The sequence below is a fragment of the Oryctolagus cuniculus genome, chromosome 13, assembly GCF_964237555.1.
Source record: "Oryctolagus cuniculus chromosome 13, mOryCun1.1, whole genome shotgun sequence".
Lineage (NCBI taxonomy): Eukaryota > Metazoa > Chordata > Mammalia > Lagomorpha > Leporidae > Oryctolagus > Oryctolagus cuniculus.
This window is the reverse complement of record NC_091444.1, coordinates 21,831,835-21,853,574: the sequence shown is the minus strand read 5'-3', so window position 1 is coordinate 21,853,574 and position 21,740 is coordinate 21,831,835. Positions and strand designations below refer to the sequence as shown.

The following is a 21,740-nucleotide window of genomic DNA, read 5'->3' as shown; positions in this document are numbered from 1 at the left end:
CGCTGCTCATTTCTTCCTTTCAGAACTATTCAGAAGAGGAAAATATGCAAGCAGCTTGCCTATTAATTGCAATAAAAATCTGAACTGCCACCCAGAAGCACTTCAGAAGGTGGTTTTGCGTGTCCAAGTCTACGCAGCAGAAGTCGGGAGCTTTTGTCCTCAAGCCTTTTTATGCCATATTCCAACCATTCAGGGGACAAGGAAGGCAGATGGCAACTCAGAGAGGACACAAAACCCTCCTGGAAAGCGTGCCTGTCACCTCCTCCAGGATGCAGGTTAACCGTGGTCAAACTGACCCGTCAACGGCAATGCCCAAGGTCAGAGCCATGGTCAGGCGGAACAGTTCCTCCCCCCTCCTCTCCCGGCTGTTGGTATGGAAAGAAGTGTAAGGCACACCTTGCAGGGTGCCCTAAATTCTGACAAACACTCTCCCACCATTGCCACCACCAGCAGAGATCCCACAACCGGAGCTTATGGCCAAAAGCCAAGAAACCCGGCAGCGTGGAGGAGAAAAGGGGCGAGAGAATCATTGCAGAGACCCCAAAACCCTCGAAATCGAGCACGCCTGCCCCTCTGCGCCCGGTTTCTATGAGGCTGGTTGTATATCCGACGCTCCACCCACAACTCCTATCTGAGTTTTGTCTTTGATAACTGAAACGTGAAAGGGAAGAGAAAAATACAACACAGGAAGTATTTTTCTCCTCCTCCAATCATTAAGACACCCCCCAGGGAGACAGATGTGCCCGGCTCCCTCCGGAGACAGGGTCTGAGCCGAAACCCTTCGGGTGACCCCGACCGACGGAGCGCCCCCCACCCCTCCGCGGGCCGCCAGGTGCGCTCCGGGCAACTTCTCCGGCAGGTCTCCGCTTAGAAACCCGCACCCCCGCCCCCGACACCCCTTCAAACGAAAACAAAACAAACAGAGGCTGGGTTTCCCCGGCGCTCCCTCCACCGCCCAGCGAGCGCGGCGCCCGGGACGCGAGCGGCGCCCGGGCCCCGGGTTCCCGGGCCGGAGTTAGAGTGGCCCGCGCGCGGGACCCGTCCGCCCCGCCGGTCCCCGGCCCGCGCGGCCGCCCTCGCGAGGCCCCGGGAAGTGAAATCACACATTCCGGCTCCCAAATAAGGAGCGAGCCGAAGGAAACCTCCGAGATCCGACTTCTCCAAACCCACCGACCACCCGCCCGGTGAGTAATGGGCCTTTTGTGCCCGCGGGAAGAAAGGGAGGAGGGAGGCGGGCGTGGGGCCCCGTATCCCCGACACGGCGCGGGCTCGGCACCAGTGGCCCCGGCGCCGGAGCCCTGCGGGTGCCCCGCGCCGCCGCGGTGGCCGGAAACTCGGCGGGGGCCGCGGGCTCCCCTCGCGCGCCCCCCGGCCCACACCTACCTTGAGGGCGAATTTCTCCTGCGTCTTCTTGCTGAAGATCTGCAGAACTTTGCCGTTGATGCCCAGCCCCAGGACCTGGCTGGTGACCTTGTAGTCGTCGATGATGGCGTTTTTCTTGATCTGCAGGCCCGACCTGACGTGGAACTGCGGGAACTGCTGCGGGGGCGGCGGCGGCGGCGCCGGGGCCGGGGGCTGCGCCGGGGCCGGGGGCGGCTGCTGCTGCGGCGGCGGCGGCGGCGGCGGCCCGGGGGGCGGCGCGGGCGCGCTCGGGCCCTGCGGGCCGGGCAGCATGGCGCCGGCGGCCGCCCCCTCCTCCGGCCCGGGACGGGGTCCCCGCTGCCCCCCGCCCGGCTGCGAAGTTTGCTCCTGGCTGGAGCCGGCGTCCGCGCCCCCGCCCGGCTCCAGGCTCTGCGGGCCGCGGGGCTCCGTGGGTCCCGCCGCTGGTGCCCACCGGCCCTACACCCTCCCTCCCTCCCTCCCTCCCCCCCCCGGGGGCCTGGCGCTCCGGGGGCCGCGGGACAGCGGGGCCCGGCCGGGGGGCAGCGGCCGCGCGACAAAGTCCCAGCCCCGGGGCCGGCGGCCGCGTCACAGCCTCGTCTGCGTCCGGGGCCGGTCCTTAAAGGGGAGGGTCGGAGGGGCGGGGCCCGGGGCGGTGTGGGTGTGGGGGAGGGGCGGGCCTTAAAGGGGAGGACGCGCGGCGCCGGCCGCGTGCTGGGGAGGCCCGGGGCCCGGGGCCCGGGGCCGGGGGCTGGGACCCCGCGGGGCGGGAGAAGGACCGGGGAAAGCGTGTCCCTCGGCCGGCGCCGCGCGCGGGGCGCGGGGAGGCGTGGGAGAGCTGCTGCGTAATGCCGAGAGAAAATCCACTTTCCTCCAATTGTCTGGCCCATTTTGGGCGGCAGCGGCAAGTTGGAAGAGAAGGGGTGCCTTGGCCAGGTGAGACCTCGGGGGCCACCCGCCCTGGGACAGGTGCGAGCACCTGGTGAGCGTTCTTCTCCGAGGCTTTGCCCTTTTCTAGTACATGTGTGGTTTTTCAGGGAAGATTCACTACTGTGAGCCGTGGACGAGTTAGGAGCTATACCTTCAAACGGGAGAAGACGCAGGGTGCGAGGCTGATGGCTCCCTAGGAGCCCCTTTCTTCCCACCTGCCGGCCGCGCGGTCCGGACGGGGAGACCAGCGGCCCCTTCCCGAGGGTGTGCAGAGACTCAGAGTGATAAGGTTTTCATTTCCAACATGGAAAAACTAATCCTGAACCTAGAGCCTTGAGAAGTGGGTGTTTCTGAGAAAGCTGGTTTAGTCCAGGGCGATTCCCAGGGTCCTGCGGGACCCACAGCATAACCAGGGCCAGGGGAGGGGTGGAGGGAGGCCCAGACCCTTGGCCGGGAGAGAGGCTGCCTGGGAGGGCCGCTGCACCCCTGGAAGAGGAAATCCAGGGTGCATCCGGGGCTCTTCTTGTTCCCAGAGGGTTGGGAGATAATCACCAAACACATCCCTTGAGCTGCTCCCTCCTTGGACTAGTAGAGCAGCGGAGAAATAAGAGGAGGGCCCCAGCCAGGGAAAGACAAGACTCCAGGTCAGTTACAGCCAAGTCTGTATCAGAGTGAGACCTGACTTGTGGCCACACATGGCCCATAAAACTCATCCTCAAAAAAAAAAAAAAAAAACTCTGGAGAGAGCAGCCTGAGCCCTTGGGAACTGAGTCCAGGAGGACAGGGCAAAAGTGATAGTGACCCCTGCCTGGTTCATCTTTCCCAGGAGAGTGAAGGGCAGGGGTCCCGCTCCCAGCCCTGTCCCTTCCAAGGCGAGCAGAGCTCACTCTGTGGGCCAGCGAGATACATGGTTCCTGAAGTAGCTCGAATAGCCACTCCTCTCAGGCAGCACTTGCTAAGTACCAGCTGTGTGCAGGTGCCATGCCCTGCCTCTGGCAGTGGGTGGTGTTCATCTGGTGGGGATGAAGACAGGCAGATGTCAGTGGGTGGCACCGTGAGAGTGGCAGGCACAGGTCTGGGAGCCCAAAGAGGAAGAATTCACTTCTGTCTGCAGCAGCTGGGAGCTTCCTCCCACACTAGGGGACTGACACCACCAGAGGCACTGGAGCCTCCCCCACCCCCACCCCCACCCCCACCCCCACCCACCTTCCTTCAGAGACAGACACTACCTAAGCGCACAGGCCTGGAAGCACCTTCACCTCCCCGTTCTGTGTTACTGCTGGACATGCCCAAGGACAGAGAGGAACATGGGGAGGAGGAGGCGGAAGAAGGCCCCTGGCCTGAGCTGATGAGGGCTCTCCAATGCTGGGCTTTTCCCACGGAGGCTCCCTACGGCCTGCTCTGCCTGGGTGTTAAGCCACCACCTGCTCCTCTCTACAAGGCTAGAAAGAGAATGAGCGCCTTTTGTCTTTCAGAGACAGCAAGGCCCAGTGGGAAAATAACAGAATCCAGACACAGATGGGCTGAGTCCAAGACAGGCCTGCAGCTGAGTTACCTGAGCAAACCTTGTAACCTCTCTCTGCACCTGAAAGAAGAAGGAAGGGGCCCTTGGCTGAGTGAGAATGAAGTGAGGCGGTGTTTGTAGGAATTGTTCAGAAAGCATTGACCGTCAATACCATGAATAGTGAAGATCACCATTACTGGGCCTTTGCTGGCATGTTCCTCTGCTCTCTGCCCCACTGCCTAGGGATCTACCCTCACATCACAGCTGCCTTCCTCCCTGGTGGGAGCCCAGGAATAACAGGATGCCTGAGACCCAGCTGGGGATTCCTGTTGCATTGCAAGGGCCTCGCCGGGCCAGGGGGACCCAGGGACTCCGAGGGGCTCTCCACAGTGCATAGCGCGTGACCACAGCACGTGAGCCCAGTGTGCCTGGCACGCAGCGGGATAAATGCCTAATGGCTGAGTGAGTCACTGAGGAGTGCAAGGAGCTAAGGAGGATGCACCGGCGAGACTGAAGCTCCTGTTCATTCCGATCTGATGGGCTGGGGACTGCGCCAAAGCCCCGTGCCCCTTCGTTCCTTCTTTCTCATCTGTGGAGATGGTGATAATGATATCTGCCCTGCCTAGCTGGCAGAGCTTTCGTAAGACTAAAATATTTTCCTGCAGGACACAGAAGAAGTCCAAAGTCCTATTTGTATAGCACCACACTCTCAGCCATCTGTAATGAACTATTTACTAAGCTGCTTTTATGTGACTGTGTAAAAGTACTTCAAACGAACAAGCTCCATGCAAATAGAAAGCTCTGTTTTTGCCTACTATGGACACACACCCACACACCCACACACACACACACACACGTTCCAAGCAACATAGTGCACACAGACAAGTGAAGGCCCTTGGGTACAAAGAATTTGACTTTTGGGGCCGGTGCTGTGGCATAGCAGGTAAAACCGCCACCTGCATGCCCACATCCCATATGAGCACCAGTTCAAGTCCCGACTGCTCCACTTCCGATCCAGCTCCCTGCTATGGCCTGGGAAAGCAGTGGAGGATGGCCCAAGTGCTTGGGCCCCTGCACCTGCATGGGAGACCCAGAAGAAGCTACTGGCTCCTGGCTTCGGATCGGTGTAGCTCCAGCCATTGCAGCCATCCCGGAAGTGAACCAACAGATGGAAGACGCCTCTGTGCCTCTGCCTCTTTGTAACTCTGCCCTTCAAATAAATCTTTAAAAAAAAAGAAAAGAAAAAGAATTTGACTTTTTAGAATCCTCAACTCATGGCATACCCTCATCATTGTCATCGGACCATGCGTCTCTGCTTCTATGGAGTTAACCCATAGTTATGCTTTACACAGGAGGTTTCAAAAAGTTCATGGACCAATGGAATTAAAAGATAATGTGAACTTTATGAAGCCCTCTGGTAATGCAGTAGACACCTGTAGATCCACCACCCAACATAAAAACTCAGGACTTTTTTTTTTTGAAAGGCAGAGTGGACAGTGAGAGAGACAGAGACAGAGAGAAAGGTCTTCCTTTTGCCGTTGGTTCACCCTCCAATGGCCGCCACGGCTGGCACGCTGCGGCCGGCACACTGAGCTGATCCGATGGCAGGAGCCAGGTGCTTCTCCTGGTCTCCCATGGGGTGCAGGGCCCAAGCACCTGGGCCATCCTCCACTGCACTCCCAGGCCACAGCAGAGAGCTGGCCTGGAAGAGGGGCAACCGAGACAGAATCCTGCGCCCCGACTGGGACTAGAACCCGGTGTGCTGGTGCCGCAAGGCGGAGGATTAGCCTAGTGAGCTGCGGCGCCAGCCAAAACTCAGGACTTTGACGATAACCTATACCTAACCAGGTGCGTCCTGCACTCTCCCACCCCGCCCCCCAAGATAACCATCACCCCAAATCCTACATTCACCTTCTCCCTGCTTTGCTTTCCATACTGTTTTACTTCATGAGGACACGTTGGGGGTGTCATAAAAGAAGCAGCTCAAAGTGTCTTCAAAAGGCGATAGTAAGGATGATTTGATCAGCAGCTCCTTGGCACGGTTTCAAAGTAGTCTCCACCCTCGTGGTGATGGTAATGAGGACGATGACAGCGATTACCGAGTGCTTCATATCTGCCCTACGCCGTGCTCACACCTGCATTGTCTCACTGAAATCTTAGAGATCTGCAGCTGACCTTGGCAGGTGTCCAGGCTAACATCTGTTCCCCTTCTAACAAGAAAGAGCCCCCGATATGTGGCTGAGTACATGACTGCCTGGATGGAAGTTATGTTTCCCGATTTCTCTGATGGCTGGTTCCAATGACTTGAAATGGAAGTGGCTGAAAGGAAGAAGTAGCTCCTCCTCCTCCTCCTCCTCCTCCTCCTCCTCCTCCTCCTCTTTGCTCCTTCCCGCTGATTAGAATGAGAATGGAATGGCTGGAGCCTGAGCTGCCATTTTGGGTCTTGAACAGGAAGCTGCAGGTGGAAGACAGAGCAGACGGAGGAGGCCTGTGTCTCGGTGCATGGATCCATCGTGTCAGCGCTAAATCACCCACTCCGATTTTTTTTTTAATTTTATTTAAGTTATACAAGTTTCATGTATTTCATATAGACAGATTTAGGAACAGTGACACTCCCCCCTCTCCGACAAAAACCTACTCAGACTTTTATATGAAGGAGAAATAAATATCCTTTTTGTTGAAGGACTGATCTGCCAGCTTTTCTGTCACTCACCAACAAACCTTGCGCCATGACACAACCCCTGTGAGCACGGTGCTGTTATCCTCATGTCTCTGTCTCAGAAATGAGAAGAGCAAGTCCTGTAAAAACTAAGTCACTTTCCCAGGATAACTTGACTAGCGAGGGACAGAACTCAAGCGTGACCCAAAGTCCATGCTCACAATCCCTACTGCAACCCTGAACAGACACGGAGCCATGCGTCGTTCTTGACGGCTGAGACGCAAGGGCATCTGCCACTGCTGGTCGGGAGCAGCCTGAAGACATGTGGGCTACACTTGCCAGTTTACATCAGCTTTAGATCTCCCACATCCCAGCTTGCTTCCATCTTGGCCTAAGCAAAGGGCCGTGGTCATTTATGTGGCTGGATTATATTCCAGGACAGATGGTGAATCCATGTCGGCCTCTCTGCCCCTGGCTTCCCCACCCTGCCATCACACCGTAAGGTCACAGAGGTGTCCTGTTTTACCGCAGTGTGGCATTATGGATGCATGACACAGGGGAGGTTTCTAATAGCATTCCCTTGATGAGATGGGGTCGGCATAGGCTGGAGGGTGTCTGTATGCACCCGAGGGTGTGGCCTTTGTCTGTCCTGCTGATGCAGTCAACAAAATACTACAGAAGGGAGCCTGAGTCCAGGAGAAGCTCTGTAGGCTGAAAATACACTTTGGGAAAGGAAAAGGACTGGAGGCCGGGGAGACAGAAGCAGACTCTTGTCGTAAGATAGTGTTTCTCTGGGGCCAATGCTGTGGCTCAGCAGGTTAAAGCCCAGCCTGCAGTGCTGACATCCCATATAGTTGCTGGTTCGAGTCCCAGCTGCTCCTCTTCCAATCCAGCTCTCTGCTATGGCCTGGGAAAGCAGTAGAAGATGGCCCACATCCCTGGGCCCCTGTACCCACATGGGAGACCTGGAAAAAGCTCCTGGCTTCTGGGTTAGGATCAACTCAGCTCTGGCTGTTGCAGTCATTTGGGGAGTAAACCAACAGAATGGAAGACTGTCTTTCAAGTAAATAAAAATAATTCTTAAAAAAAATGTGTTTCTTTGACAAAATGAGAAATTCTCTGCAACAAAAATGACAGAGATACATGGGGACTTCAATAAGCATGTGGAAATGGAATTAAGATACATCTATATCTATTTGGATATAAAAAACATTGAAATGCAGACAAGAAGTTCTCAAAAGTGTGGGAAGTGTGCATTATGGTAAAACAATGCATGAATTCGAAGTATCTTCCTATATAGGAATCATTAGCCAAAAAATTTCTGAGCCAGGGAGGCAGGCATTGTGGTACAGTGAGTTAATCTGCCACTTGGGTCACCAGTATCCCATATGAGCACTGGTTGAAGTCCTGTGTGCTCCACTTTCAATCCAGCTCTCTGCAAATGGCCTGGGAAAGCAGCAGAAGATGGCCCAAGTACCTGGGCCCCTGCACCCTCATGGGAGACCAGGATGAGGCTCCTGGTTGCTGGCTTCAGCCTGGCCCAGCACTGGATGATGTGACCATCTGGGGAGCGAACCAGCAGATGCAAGATCTCTCTCGCGCCCACGCGCGTTCTCTCTCTCTCTCTCTCTCTCTCTCTCCTCCCGCCTGTCAAATAAACTAATCAATTTTGTAAAAATTCTGACCCAAAAATTACTTCAAAATGTTGGTCTCCGCAGTTTCCATCAACCCTTCTTCTTAGATCTCTCTGAAGATGTTGTGGGCTGAAGCACAGAAGGAAAGTCTACCCAAAGCAGCTGCCCTTGACTCGAGGTGCCCCACGTGGGGACATCCTGGGGGGGAAGCAGCGCTTCCCCCGCTGCCGCCAGCTGTGTCCTTATCTGCCCCGGGGAGCAGTTGGTGAGGAAGGGGAATGGAAAGAGAAAGAAGGAACCCCCCGGGGGGGAAGGGGAACCTCACCTCCACACAGCACGCGGTCCAAAGGGACTACAAATGAGACTAATTAGGACGACAAGAAGCCGCCTTGTGAATCCCGAAGCACAGTGTGCGCCAAGTAGAGAAGACAAACCCCCAGCTGTATTCTAGAAGACCCACGGCTGTCATCCCTGCATAAGCTTTTCCCTCCTGTCCGGCCTGTGTCTGTCCCATCAGTTGCAATGTGGATGAGGACGCAGCCTGGATAAGGAATTCGAGGACAAAAGGGGCTTGTGGTCCAGAACACAAGTAGGATGGGTCAGCCCACAGGATCATCAGAGCTTTGCCTGGTGACCTGCTGATGCTTGGATTTTTCCCCTCACTTAAGATAAACGTGCGGAAGTGGGAGGGCACAAGAGGTAGGGAGGAAGCGTGGGAGTCTGTATATGGAAAGGGTGGAGACTTCCTAAGGGTTTAATGACAGCTTCACAGGAGAAAGGAATTTCAAGGTAGCTGAGCATGGTAGAGTGAGCCCTGGGTTCAAATCCTACCTCCACTACTTACCACTGTCCTAACCACACCTCAGCACTCTCTTCACATAATGAAGGAAGAGATAACGCTCCCTAGATTAAATACACAAACAACATTGTGTGTTTTCCCTGTCCCGTGGTGACTCCGGTGAAGGTGAGTCCTTACTCCGCAGCAGGTACTCTCATCGGAATCTTCTGGTCCAGAGCTCTCAGCTGTGCCCTGAGTGGTGGTATTTCTGCTGAGACGATGCCGTGTCTGAAAGGCTAACTCACTGGCCAAGGCCATCCCGCAGAGTCAGGACGGGAATCCAGAGCCGGGTGTTGCCTCCGTCTCGGAGCCTGGATTCTTAAAAGCTCTTATGAACGAGCCCAGCTGCCCTGCGGAAGACACCCCAGCCCACGTGCCCAGCTCCGGGGACTGCCTCGCCTGCAGGACACAGAGGCCATGAGTGAAGGCGGGAACCTGGGGTCCTAGCATTTGTAAGCCTCTGTGGAAAGGCCTAAATACGTGAGGCTTGTGTGATCCATTCTCTATTTTCCTTTGTCAGCAGAGGGAGGAGCTAATTTTTCCCCTCACACTTCTATGAGGTGAAAACCCCAACATTATAGAGGAAAGGGACATGTGGAGACCACTGGATCTGCACGCTTCCCCCCCAAACAAACCCCGTCGACACCACATATTGACAGGTAGGCATGTGGCCTTAACAACTTCCGGCTCTCAGAACTGCTGGGGCCTCATCGTAGCACACCTTTGGTGTGACCCATGTGGCACCTGTTGTAAGCAGGCCTCTCTCATTCCTGCAAGTCCATTCCTTGACGCTGGGGAGGGGCCTACCAGTGGCCCTGGATGGATGTCTAGAGCCTCCCAAGGGAGCAGGCATAGGTGCAGGGGGAAACTGGATATACCGGAAGAAAGAGGTTGGCCTGAGGGCCAGCCTGAGGCCTGCACCTGCCCACCCCTCACCATCAGCTCCGTGCCCTGTGTCATGGCGACAAGCATTGAGCATCGGTTAGTGCCAGTACTGTGATGGGCATGGCAGCTGTCATCTAGAGAAGCTGCCAGCCAACTAAAAAAAGCACAGGTGAGGGTCCGGCGCTGTGGCTCACTTGGTTAATCCTCCGCCTGCGGCGCCGGCATCCCATATGGGCACCGGGTTCTAGTCCTGGTTGCTCCTCTTCCAGTCCAACTCTCTGCTGTGGCCTGGGAGGGCAGTGGAGGATGGCCCAAGTGCTTGGGCGCCTGCACCCGCATGGGAGACCAGGAGAAGCACCTGGCTCCTGGCTTTGGATCAGCACAGCTCCGGCCATTGCAGCCATTAGGGGAGTGAACCAATGGAAGGAAGACCTTTCTCTCTGTCTCTCTCACTGTCTGTAACTCTGTCAAATAAATGAATAAAAATCTAAAAAAAAAAAAAACCGCAAAAGCACAGGTGCACTCAAATGCATTGAGAAGTTACATATAAGCAGGGACTTGAAAAGGTTCATGGAAAAGTGAAATCAAGACGTAAGTGCAGAGGCAGGCTTTGTGGTGCACTTGCGACACTGTTGTCCCAAAGTGGAGCACTGATGCCACTCCCAGCCACTCTGCTTCCCTTCCAGCTCCCTGCTAAATACCTGGGAAGGCACCAGATGATGGCCCAGGGACTTGTACCCCCATATCCTGGATGGAGTCCCTGGCTTCAGCCTAGCTGAGCCCTGGCTGTTGGGGCCATCTGGGGAGTGAACCAGCAGATGGAAGCCCTCTCTCTCTGTATCTCCCTCTGTATCTATCATTCTGCCTTTTGAATAAATAAATCTTTGAAGAAAAAAAAAGAGTGTGTGTTGATGCCAAAAAGTTGGATATCCATGCAGTTTTTCATATATGTATTTTCCATAGACTTTTTGAAAAATACAGCTATCATAAAGTTTTCTTTTTAATCACTGTTAAATATGTTTAAATGATAAATTGTGTGGTATGTATGTTTTCTCTTCTGGTTTTGGTTGTGGTAACAGCCAATCTCTTGGGGAGCCTTGAGAACGTAGGCCTGGTGCTGTGGGGTTCATAAATGGAAGTCCTCCAGGAAGTCCTCCCAGTGGACGGGACACTCTGGGCAGAGAAGAGCCACAGAGCAGAAAGAGTTTGACAGGAACAAACGAATGGGAAGAGACAGGAAATTGCTTTGCCTGCTTAGACGCAGCAGGGGGCCAGCACAGACTGGATGGTGGGGTGTGTAGGGGAGAGGCAGATGTGGGGGTTGGCAATTCCACTCACGCTCTGGACTCTGGGCGGCTGGAGAGCTATGGGGAATGAATGTGAGAGTGTTGTGCAAACCTCAACATAGGGCATGAACATAAGAACTGGAACAGGGGCCAGTGTTGCAGCATTCGTGGGTCAAGCCACTGCTTGCAGCGCCAGCCTGCAGATGCTCCACTTCTAATCCAGCTTCCTGCTAATGCACCTGGGAAAGCAGCAGCAGATGTCCCAAGTGCTTGGGCCCCTGCCACCCCCATGGGAGACCAGAATGGAGTTGCTGGCTCTTGGTTTCGGCCTGGCCCAGTTTTTGCTATTTCAGCCATTTGGTGAATGAACCAGTGGATGGAAACTGGATTCTCTCTCTCTCTCTCTCTCTCTCTCTCCTCCCTTTCAAATAATTTTTTTTTTTGACAGATAGAGTTATAGACAGTGAGAGAGAGACAGAGAGAAAGGTCTTCCCTCCGTAGGTTCACCCCCCTCCCCAAATGGCCGCCATGGCCGGCGCTGCACCGATCCGAAGCCAGGAGCCAGGTGCTTCCTCCTGGTCTCCCATGTGGGTGCAGGCGCCCAAGCACTTGGGCCATCTTCCACTGCCCTCCCGGGCCACAGCAGAGAGCAGGACTGGAAGAGGAGCAACCAGGACTAGAACCCGGTGCCCATATGGGAGGCCAGCGCTGCAAGCAGAGGATTAACCAAGTGAGCCAGGGCGCCGGCCCCTCGAATAAATACATCTTTTTAAAAAGGAGGGTGGGGCTAGCATGTGATGTAGCAGATAAAGCTGCCACCTGTGACTCCAGAATCCCAAATGGGCGCTGGTTCACATCCCTGCAGCTCCACTTCCAATCCAGCTCCCTGCTAATGTGCCTGGGAAAGCAGGGGAGGATGGCCCAGGTGTTTGGGCCTCTCACTGTTGTGGGAGACACAGAAGAAACTCCTGGTTCCTGGCTTGAGCATAACCATCCCCAGCCTTTGTGGCCATTCGAGGAGTGAACTGGTGGAAGTAAGCTCGCTCGCTCTCCCTCTCTCTCTCTCTCTGTAACTCTACTTTTTGAATAATAAATAAATAAATCCTTTACAAACAGAAAAAAAAAAAAAGAAAGAAAGGTGGGTTCTCCTGGCATCGGAAGGGAAGTGCCCATTTCTCCCCATGGGGAGACAGAGAGGCTGGGGTGACAGGCAAGGGTGGGAGTTGGGCACAGGACGGGGGTGGGGGGACAAGCCCTGGGAGAAGTGGGGAGGGATGCCAGTCTGGTTGGGAGTGCAGGGCTGCCCGCTCGTCCACGTGTGTCTGCAGAGCCTGCTGGCACTAAGGCTCCTGTCACTCAGGCCAATAATGACCAGAATGGTAGCTAAGAGGGGCCTGTGGGCAGGCTCTCCTGTGGGCCTTCCCCAAGCAGGTCGGGGCCCAGCAGAGGCGTTGCTTCACACCGTGGTGTAATCACAGCTGCCCCGGCCAGAGCCCCGCCTGCATCACGGCCCAGGAATCTGGTTCATGTTTACCATGAGAAGTGTGGTTATTACAGGGCCTGGTAACCTCCTCCAGCTTCCTCAGAGCTGGTAGAGGAGCCCAGGGCCTGGGAAGCAGGGAACTGCTGGGTGGGGGGACCCGTGGCTTCCTGCCCTACTCCTAAGCCTTGCTGTAAGTCACTTAAAGTCCCTGGGCCTGCGTTTCCTCCTCTGGCTCAAACAAGGCATCAAAGGGCTTGGAGGGGTCCCAGGGACCTTCCTTGGCCCAGACACCTGGGGCCTCTCCTCCTGCGAAGTTGGACAAAGAAAGAGCAGGGAAGCAGAAGAAGTGAGTGAAGGAGAGAACAGGGAAGGAACGAGGCTGGAGAACCAGGAACAGCTGGGTTCAATGTGACACCACCTGCTACAGGCTCCGCTCTTCACTGGGTAAGAAATCTAAGAGATTCTGTTCTCATAACCTTGTATCCACACCGAGTGACTCGCCCAGTGCCCCTCACTGAATGCGGCCCTTGGGTTCTGGCTGGGTGGAATGGAAGATGGCCCATGGCAGCAAGGACAAATAAAGGTCACAATCTAATAGCTCCCATTTCCCAAGCGCTGGCAGAGCTCCTGAAATGCCTGCAATGACCCCATGTGCTCACTCAGTCAACGCCTGTTGCACTCCTACTAGACAGTGTGACCTTCCAGGGAGCCAGAGGAGGAAACACAGGCCCAGGGACTTGAAGTGACTTACAGCAAGGCTTAGGGTTGGGGCTTGAACACGGGAAGCTGGGAACCAGCACCTGACTTCTGGGCCACCACGTTCTGAGCAGGGAGCAGCCCCTGTCCCTCTGTAAGCGGGGCTACAGAGCTCTCTACTAGCATCTTTTTTTTAAAAAAAAAAAAGGATTTATTTATTTATTTATTTATTTATCAGAGAGGCAGAGGCAGAGAGAGAGAGAGAGAGAGAGAGGGAGAGAGAGAGAGAGAGAGAGAGAGAGAGGTTTTTCATCTGCTGGTTCACTCCCCAAATGGCCTCAGTGGCCGGAGCTGTGCGGATCCGAAGTCAGGAGCCAGGAGCTTCTTCCAGGTCCCAAGGACTTGGGCCATCTTCTACTGCTATTGCAGGCCATAGCAGAGAGCTGGATCGGAAGTGGAGCAGCCGGGACTTGAACCGGTACCCATATGGGATGCCGGCGCTGCAGACTGCGGTTTTACCCACTGTGCCACAGTGCTGGCCCCTCTACTAGAATCTTTCATCCTTGGCCCAGCACCCTGCTGTGACCCTCATCCACCCCAAGGTGGGCTTCTCTGGATCCCTATTCTAGATCAGAATATATTATCATGAGAATAAGACCGGGATGCTTTTCCCAAATCAAAATCCAATTATCTACAGCATTTTTAAAGATGTATTTATTTGAAAAGCAGAGCAACTGTGACAGAGAGAAAGATGGGGCAGGTGACAGAGAGATCAAATCTTCCATCTGCTGATTCACTCCTCAAGCTACTGTGACAGCCAGGGCTGGGCCAGGCTGAAGTCTGGAGCCTAGAACCCCATCCAGCTCTGAGCAGGGACTCAGACACTGGAGGTATCTTCTGCTGCCCTCCTGGGTGCATTAGCGGGGAGCTGGATCAGAAGCAGAACAGCAGAGACTTGAGCCAGTGCTCTGATATGGGATGTGGGCATCACTAGAGGCAGCTTAACCCACTGCGCAGCGATGCTGGGGAGTAATTTGGCTCCAGATCTTGGTATGAAAGCCACAAAAAATTGTGGGTCTGGGGAAGCAGAAAGAGAGCCCAACGTCCTGTCTGGCTGCAAAACTCACTGTCATTGCCACGTGCCCCACCACCACCCCTTCCCCCTAGGTTGCCTGGTTTCAGAGCGCGGTCCAGAGAGGAGGTATTTCTGCAATCCCAGCTGGGTTCCTTTACTGCCCACACGGCTGTCTGTCGGCTCTCTTCTCCCCGAGAAGTGGAGCTAAAAAGGTGGTAGGGAAATCAGGTCACTTTCCCGGTCTCTCTGTGTGTCTAGAGGCCGGCTGCCGCGAATGGAAACGTCAGCATGGGATACCCTTGCCACCAACTCCCATTTATCTGTGATCGATTCCTGAAAAAGACAAAGGACGGAGCAGATGGAGCGTTGGGCGGCCAGGCCAGCAGTGAACACGCAGCTCCCTGAAAGGCGGGGAAGGCAAGCCCGTGGCCGGTCGGGTAGTGTGTGTCTGCAGGGCTGACGAAACCGGCCACGGAGACAAGCCCTGGGCTCAGACCTGGCCTGGCGGGGAAGGTATGCACAGCACCGGCCAAGTCACCCCGTCAGCCCCTCAATGCCTTCCCCCAGCCAGTGGGCTGAAGCTCTCTCTAGGAAATGGGGAAGGAAACAGTAAGGGAGAAGGGGCTGGTGGGAAGGGGTGGGGAGGCGGGGGCGGGTGGAATGGACCTCCAATCACCACCAAGGCTTGAAGAGGGGCTGGCACCACCGCACGTGCTGCTGCCCCCAGCCGAAGGCTGCCCAGCCAGGCGGGGCCCCCGGCTCCCCTCCCTGGCTGCCTCTCTGCCTTCAGACCCTGCGGGGGAGATGAGGCTGGGCATCTACCACTGGGCATTTCAGACAGTTTCACTTCCTGTTTCTCATGCTGAGAGCATCACCACCATCATCATCATAATGACAGTTCTGCCCCTTGCCTCTGCCCTCTGTTTATCTAGGGCCTCCCAGACGCGTGGAGTACAGCCGAGGCCGGGTGGGGTAGGAGAGGGTGATGGAGAGCACTGGGCTCAGTTCCCAACAGGGCTCTAAATGGCCATTCCACGAATGCCAGCCCCCATCAACCCCTTTTCCCAAGTCCTCCAAAAATAAATCCTTCCCCAAACCTTGTCATCCAACAGTGTGGCCCCAATCCAGGTAATCTTTGTGATCTGAGGCCCAGAGAGTGCAAGCTAACTCCCCAGAGCCACACAGCAGGTCGGGGGCGAAGACACGTCCAGCTCTGGCTTCCTGTGTATCTAGTAAGAGCTGTGACCAAGCAGGGAATTTCCAGCTCGGCGGGGAACTTGCGAAGTTGTTAGGAGAAACCGCAGCTATTTCTGCTAAGGAAAAAAAGATGTAATTCTGGCACACTCGAAGCCTGGGACGGTGGGCGGCTGAGAGAGAGAGAGAGAGAGAGAGAGAGTTCCCTGGCGATGAGAATGTGCTGGGAACAGCTAAGACTGGGATGAGCAGCTTCCAGAGTTTGGTGGGGATGACAGGTTCAGGGAGCAGAGGTATCAGACCAGTATTTTAATTTTTTTTACAGCTGCTAAAAGGCTGTCCTGTAAGGACAAAGGTAGAGATCTCCCAGGCTCAGGGGAATGAGATGGGAGGAGAGGAGTGGGGGAGGGAGCCATTATCTTGATGACAATGGCGATACCGCCCCAGGAGAAGGGGAGGGAGGGAGGAAGCAGGTGGTTAAGAGTCCTTTCTCTGTGAACAAAAAAGGCAGGTAAATAAATAAATAAATCAGACCTCTAATTAACTGAGTTAACATTAAAAAAAAAAAAAAAAAGAAAAAGAAAAAGAAACCCTCCCTCTCAGGCACAAAGACACAACCAGGCTAAGAATAAAGAATGAAGGGAGGATGTGATGTCACCCATTCATTTATTTATTGAGTAATTATTGTTGTGGGCTGCTTTGCTGTTCTGCACACCAAAGGACAATCTCGGGGCTGGGCCTGGAGGGTGAGTGACAGGTTCTCCCTAGGCGAGTGCCCCGACTCCTCAACCTCCTCAACGAGGAAAAGGAAGGAGAGAAACATCTGCCCTGAATACAGAGGCTCTATGGAAGACCCCGGCTGAAAGAAAGTTGGAGAACATGGGGCTGGCGCTGTGGTGCAGCAGGTTAACACCCTGGCCTGAAGCACCGGCATGCCATATGGGCGCCGGTTCCAGACCCGGCTGCTCCTCTTCCAATCCAGCTCTCTGCTATGGCCTGGGAAAGCAGTAGAAGATGGCCCAACTCCTTGGGCCCCTGCACCTGCATGGGAGATCCAGAAGAAGCTCCTGGCTCCTGGCTCCTGGCTCCTGGCTTCGGATCAGTGCAGCTCTGGCTGTTGTGGCCATCTGGGGAGTGAACCATCGGATGGAAGACCTCTCTCTCTCTCTCAACCATCAGATGGAAGACCTGTCTGTCTGTCTCTCTCTCTCTCTCTCTCTGCCTCTTCTCTCTGTGTAACTCTTTCAAATAAATAAATAAATCTTTAAAAAAAATTATAAAGTTGGAGAACCGCGAGTAGGTATTTAGGATCGCTCCCGGGCCAAAATAGATGTGGCCTCTGGCTGGTCCCCTCCTTGCGTCCCACATCAACTCCGCTGGCAAGCGCGGACCTCAGGACAGTCAGCTCCTGTATCCGTCCTGTTTTTCCATCTCCCTCGCCTCGTTTCCTAGAGGAGACTGTCCTACTTTCCCCTCCTCTAGACTGTTCCAGAATCAGCTCCATAACCAGCAGACCTGTGGACAGCCGTGTTACACTAGGGCTCTCCTCGCCCTCGCCCGGGGTGTGAATTTCCCCAGGGCAGGGACTCCACTCCAGTCACCTGTGCTTTCCTCAGTGGCTTGGCGTTTCCAACTCTCCCATCAAGAGGGCGCCACTCTTGTGTCTAAAATCCGCGTCATAGTGCCTGGCTTGAGTCCTGGCCTCTTCGCTTCCAATCCCTGTTCCTATTAACATGCACCCTGGGTGGCAGCAGTGGTGGCTCAAGCACTTGGGGTCCCTGCCACCCACATGGAAAATCCAGGGGGCTTCCAGGCTCCTGGCTTCCATCTGGCTCAGCCCTGCAGGCATTTGGGGAGTGAACAAGGGGACAGAAGATCTCTGTCTGTCTTTCAAATAAAATGAAAATAAATAGACTTTTTTTTTTTTTTTTAAGATTTGTTGACTTACTTGAGAAGCAGAGTTACAGAGAGAGGGAGGGAAAGACAGAGATCTTCCATCTGCTGATTCATTCCCCAGATGGCTGCAGTGGCTGAAGCTAGGCTGATCTGAAGCCAGGAGTCAGGAGCTTCTTCTGGGTCTCCCACCTGGGTGCAGGAGCCCAAGCACCCGGGCCATCTTCTACTGTTTTCCCAGACCACCAGCAGGGAGCTGGATCAGAAGTGGAGGAGCTGGGATTCGAACCAGTACCCATATGGGATGCCGGTACTGCAGGCAGAGGCTTAACCTACTATTCAACAGAGCTGGCCCCAAAAGAAATTTTTTTTAAGAAAGATTTCTTTTTAATTTGAAGGCAAAGCAAAAATCAAAGGGGCCAGTGTTATAGCACAGTGGGTTAAGCCACCCCTGGAAACACGGGCATCCCATATGGAAATATCGGTTCCAGTCCCTACTGTTCTACTCCCCAACCAGCTCCTTGCCAATGCACCTGGGAAGGCTACAGAAGATGCACCAAGTGCTTAGGCCCCTGCACCCACATGGGAGACCCAGACAGAGCTCTCAGCTCTTGGCTTTGGCCTGGCCCAGACCTGGCTGTTGCAGCCATTTGAGGAGTGAACTAGCAGATAGAAGATTCTCTCTCTCTCTCTCTCTCTCTCTCTCTCTCTCTCTCTCTCTTCCTTTCAAATACAAAAATAAATATTTTCTAAAAATGTCAAAGACTTTCTTCCTCCTGTATCTGATTTATCAAGGGAAATACTATTTCCCAGAAGACTTCACTCAGCTTCCCCTTAAGTCTCATTGGCTAGAAGTGGATCACACGCCCACTCCTAAACCAACCACTGCATGAAGGCACTGGAGTTCCCACGGCTCCTCCCCTGGGGCTGGGAGGAGTCTACCTGCCCCTAGCACTTTGCTCTCCACCTGCTGCCCCAATGGATTCTGCCACAAGGAAAGAAAATGGGGTGGTTTCTAGGGGGTGAGTAAGGGCACGTGTCCGCTCCCACTGCAGTGGCTGTGACAGGCATCAGTGTCTCTTCTCCAGGGTCCGGCCTCCTCTGCCTGTCCCCTCCCTGACTCAGGGCAGCAGCCACATCGCTGCACTCCCCGCCTGCACATCCTCCTCTCCCGAGGCGCAGCTCCTCTGAGGTCTGCCCTCAGCTCTCCGCTGAGGTCTCTCTGCTGCTTCTCTCCTTCTTCTCAAAGCCGCCTCCTGGCGGGATTCTCAGGACCCCGCGGGCTCTGGGACGCCTATTTGCCTCTTCACCTCTTCGCCTCTTCGCCTCTTCCGTTTCCCGCGGCTGCTCTCGGCCCCGCCTGCCTCAGCAACACCAGGGCTTGCTGGGACCCTTTCCTGACGGTCATTGCCAGGTGTTCCACCGGCCAGGTTCCAGCCAGCAGCGGACTCAGCACGCACGAGCCCGGCAGCCACAGCTGCAGGCACAGCCCGTGTCGTCCTGACCCCACACCTGCAGCAGACTCCCCTCACTCTGGCTGCCCAGACACCGTCAATCCAGCATCCGCAAAGCGACCGGAAAATCTGCACCACACACGCACTCTGTTCTGCTGCTCACTGGTGTCCAGAGGCTGAAGCTGAGGATCAGCCCGGACTCCTCACCCCTCGTCGCCGATGCAGGCTCCTTCTCACTCCTCCTACCCTACCGCCCCACTTTGGGCCCCACTAGCTTCCATCCGGATTGCAGCACCAGCCTCTTACCTGGCTTCTCCGGTCCCCTTTCTAATCCATCCTGCGAATATCATCCAATCATCCCTCCAAATGCAAATCTGACCACGTTATTACGGGCCTCACAGATCTTTCGACAGGGGCTGGTGTTGTGACGCCGTGGGCTATGGTGATTCCAGCATCCCCTTCGAGTGCTGGTTCGAGTCCTGGCTGCTCCCCTTCTGATCCGGCTCCCTGCTAATGCACCTGGGAAAGCCGTGGAAGATGGCCCAAGTGCTTGGGTCCCTGACACCCACATGGGAGACCCAGGTGGAGTTCCAGGCTCCTGGCTTCAGCTTGGCCCACCCCTGGCCGTTGGGAAGATGCCTTGCTCTCTGTGCCTCTGCCTTTTGAATAAATAAATTAATCTTGAAAAACGGTAACTTCCATAGCTCCCCAGAGCCGAGAGACACGGGCCCTCGCAAGCCTTGGCTCTAAGTCACAGGCACTATTCTAAATGAGTTCAGAGCCTATTCTAGAACATCGCCGTAAATCCTGTGTCATCACATTAATAAAAGGCCCATGCTCCATAAGCCTGCACTGCTCCAGCCCTCAGGAATGTACACAGCACCCAGCGAATAGCTGTGGATGGGAACTATTACTTTATGTTGGGTTTTAACTTACTCCAACTACTTTACTAGGTAGATAGTCATAGAATATAGCCACGTTCTTGGACTTGGAGAAAAGGGGAGGGTGCAACAGCTTTGGTGTAGATGGGAGGAGGGCCCCATGTCGGTGCTTGGGTATTTGGGGTGCAGGAGGGGGAAAGGGAACACACAGCAAGATGAGCAAATCTCAGCCACCAAGCCGAGGAAAGTGGCATCTCTCTCTCTCCTCTTGTTGGCCTTGAAGTCCTCACCTTCAAGGGCTAAGACCTGTTTATTTAAAGATGTGTCAAACATATGCTTGTTTATTTGAAAGGCAGAGTAACAGACAGAGAGGGAGGGAGAGAGGGATCTTCCACCTGCTGGTTCACTCTCCAAATGGCCACAGTGGTCAGGGCTGGGTCGGGCTGAAGTCAGGAGCCAAGAGCTTCATCCGGGTCTCCCATGTGGGTGCAGGGGCCCAAGCACTTGGATCACCCTCTGCTGCTTTCCCAGGCACAGTAGCAGAGAGCTGGATCAGAAGTGGAACAGCCAGGAATTGAACTGGAACCCATAAGGGATGCTGGCATGGCAGGCAGTGGCTTTACCGCCTACGCCACAACACCGGCCCCAGGATTCGCTTTCTTAGGACAGAAGGGAGCCAACAGGAAATACAGCGGGTGTGGAAGAGGAGAAAGTCGCTTCCAGAGGTGCTCCTGTGAGATTCCCTAGGAGGCGGCAGGGAGGCAAAGGGCCCCCATACCTAGGGCTACGGGGGGGCCTCACACCAAGAGGTAAGAACCACGATTCCCCTTCTGTGGCATACAAGCTAGCACGTGCACAGGAGGGGGCAGGGCCAGCATGTGGACCCAGACCTCTCTGACCCCAGGCACACACCCTTGTCACCTCGCTGTCACCATGAGCAGCTGTAACACATCCAGGCTCACTCACTCCTTGAGCACATCTCTCTGGGGCACCCACTCCCTGTCTGACCAGGAGCTGGGCTCTGGCTGGGCCACGGTATTAAAGACCCCAGAACTCATGGCGCTGGGAAACTGAGGCAGCCACACCCCCTGCTCTGATGTCGTCAGTAGCAAACGCACTCCTCTGGGGGAGGGGCTGGGCCATGGCGGCCACTACGCTTCTGCCCATGCTAAAGAGGACAGGAGGGAGCGCCGTCCAGAAATCCGAGGGCCAAAGCTGGAATCCAGCAGCCTCTCACTAACGATAATTAATTCCCGGGAATAATTTGTAAGTGCACAGGGCAACACTGCTCCCAGATGCACGCGTAGCCAAGGAACTGATTGTTCCAACAACTCAGTTCGTTTGTATTTTTTAAGCTCTCAGCACAGAAAAAGAAAGAAACGAAAGGGAACTGCTGATTTACCTGCAGGAAGAGATTCGCAGCTACCGTCAGAGCGTCGCCCCGTAGGAGGGGAAGAGTTCGTGCCGCTGACTTGTTTCCCACCAACGGCATCCAGGGCCGGGCAGGGTCACGCGGCGTGTGAAGGAATGTCCAGTAAGGTGCCTAAAAATAAATGCAAATGTTAAAGACCGTTAAGTGGCAACACCACCACAAATAGGCCCAGGGCTCCTCCCCGTCTCCGTCCAGCCTGGGTGCCATAGTCACCAGGTCACTGTGTCCTCGCTGGGCAGCCAGCCCTGGGCAGCTGGAAGAGGGGATAGACGGAGGCTGGCAGCCACCAGGGCATCTCGGGACCAGGCAGGAGTGACAGTGATGCTGGCTTCCACACCAGGTCATGCATCAGGCACGGCGGACAGCCCACCCCAGCCAAGGGACTTCTGGGATCCCAGGCCCAGATCCCTGCCTGTGATCAGCGGGTCCTAGTGGATCTCACAGCCTGTAGCATCATCTCCACGTTACAGGTATGGAAACAGGCCTGAATAAAGATCTTCCAGAAAACCACCTCTC

The 21,740-nt window shown here is 55.1% G+C and overlaps 1 protein-coding gene and 2 long non-coding RNA genes across 3 annotated transcripts in view; 1 reads left to right on the top strand and 2 right to left on the bottom strand.

The window, feature by feature from the left end:
- MAPKAPK2 (MAPK activated protein kinase 2) overlaps positions 1-1,978 on the bottom strand; it is a 44,593-nt gene extending 42,615 nt beyond the window's left edge. Inside the window, exon 1 of the mRNA XM_051821279.2 lies at positions 1,384-1,978. Within this exon, the coding sequence (XP_051677239.2) occupies positions 1,384-1,674 (291 nt within the window). The 5' untranslated portion in view covers positions 1,675-1,978. The remainder of the gene's footprint in view (positions 1-1,383) is intronic.
- Positions 1,046-8,151, top strand: LOC138844933 (uncharacterized). Its single transcript, XR_011381390.1, has 2 exons — positions 1,046-1,184; positions 7,905-8,151. It is a non-coding gene; the product is annotated as an uncharacterized lncRNA (long non-coding RNA).
- On the bottom strand, positions 4,529-21,335 carry LOC138844934 (uncharacterized). The gene is made up of 3 exons (XR_011381391.1): positions 21,195-21,335; positions 5,726-6,269; positions 4,529-5,036 (listed from the first exon to the last, which is right to left on the bottom strand). It is a non-coding gene; the product is annotated as an uncharacterized lncRNA (long non-coding RNA).
- Positions 21,336-21,740: the final 405 nt, after the last annotated feature.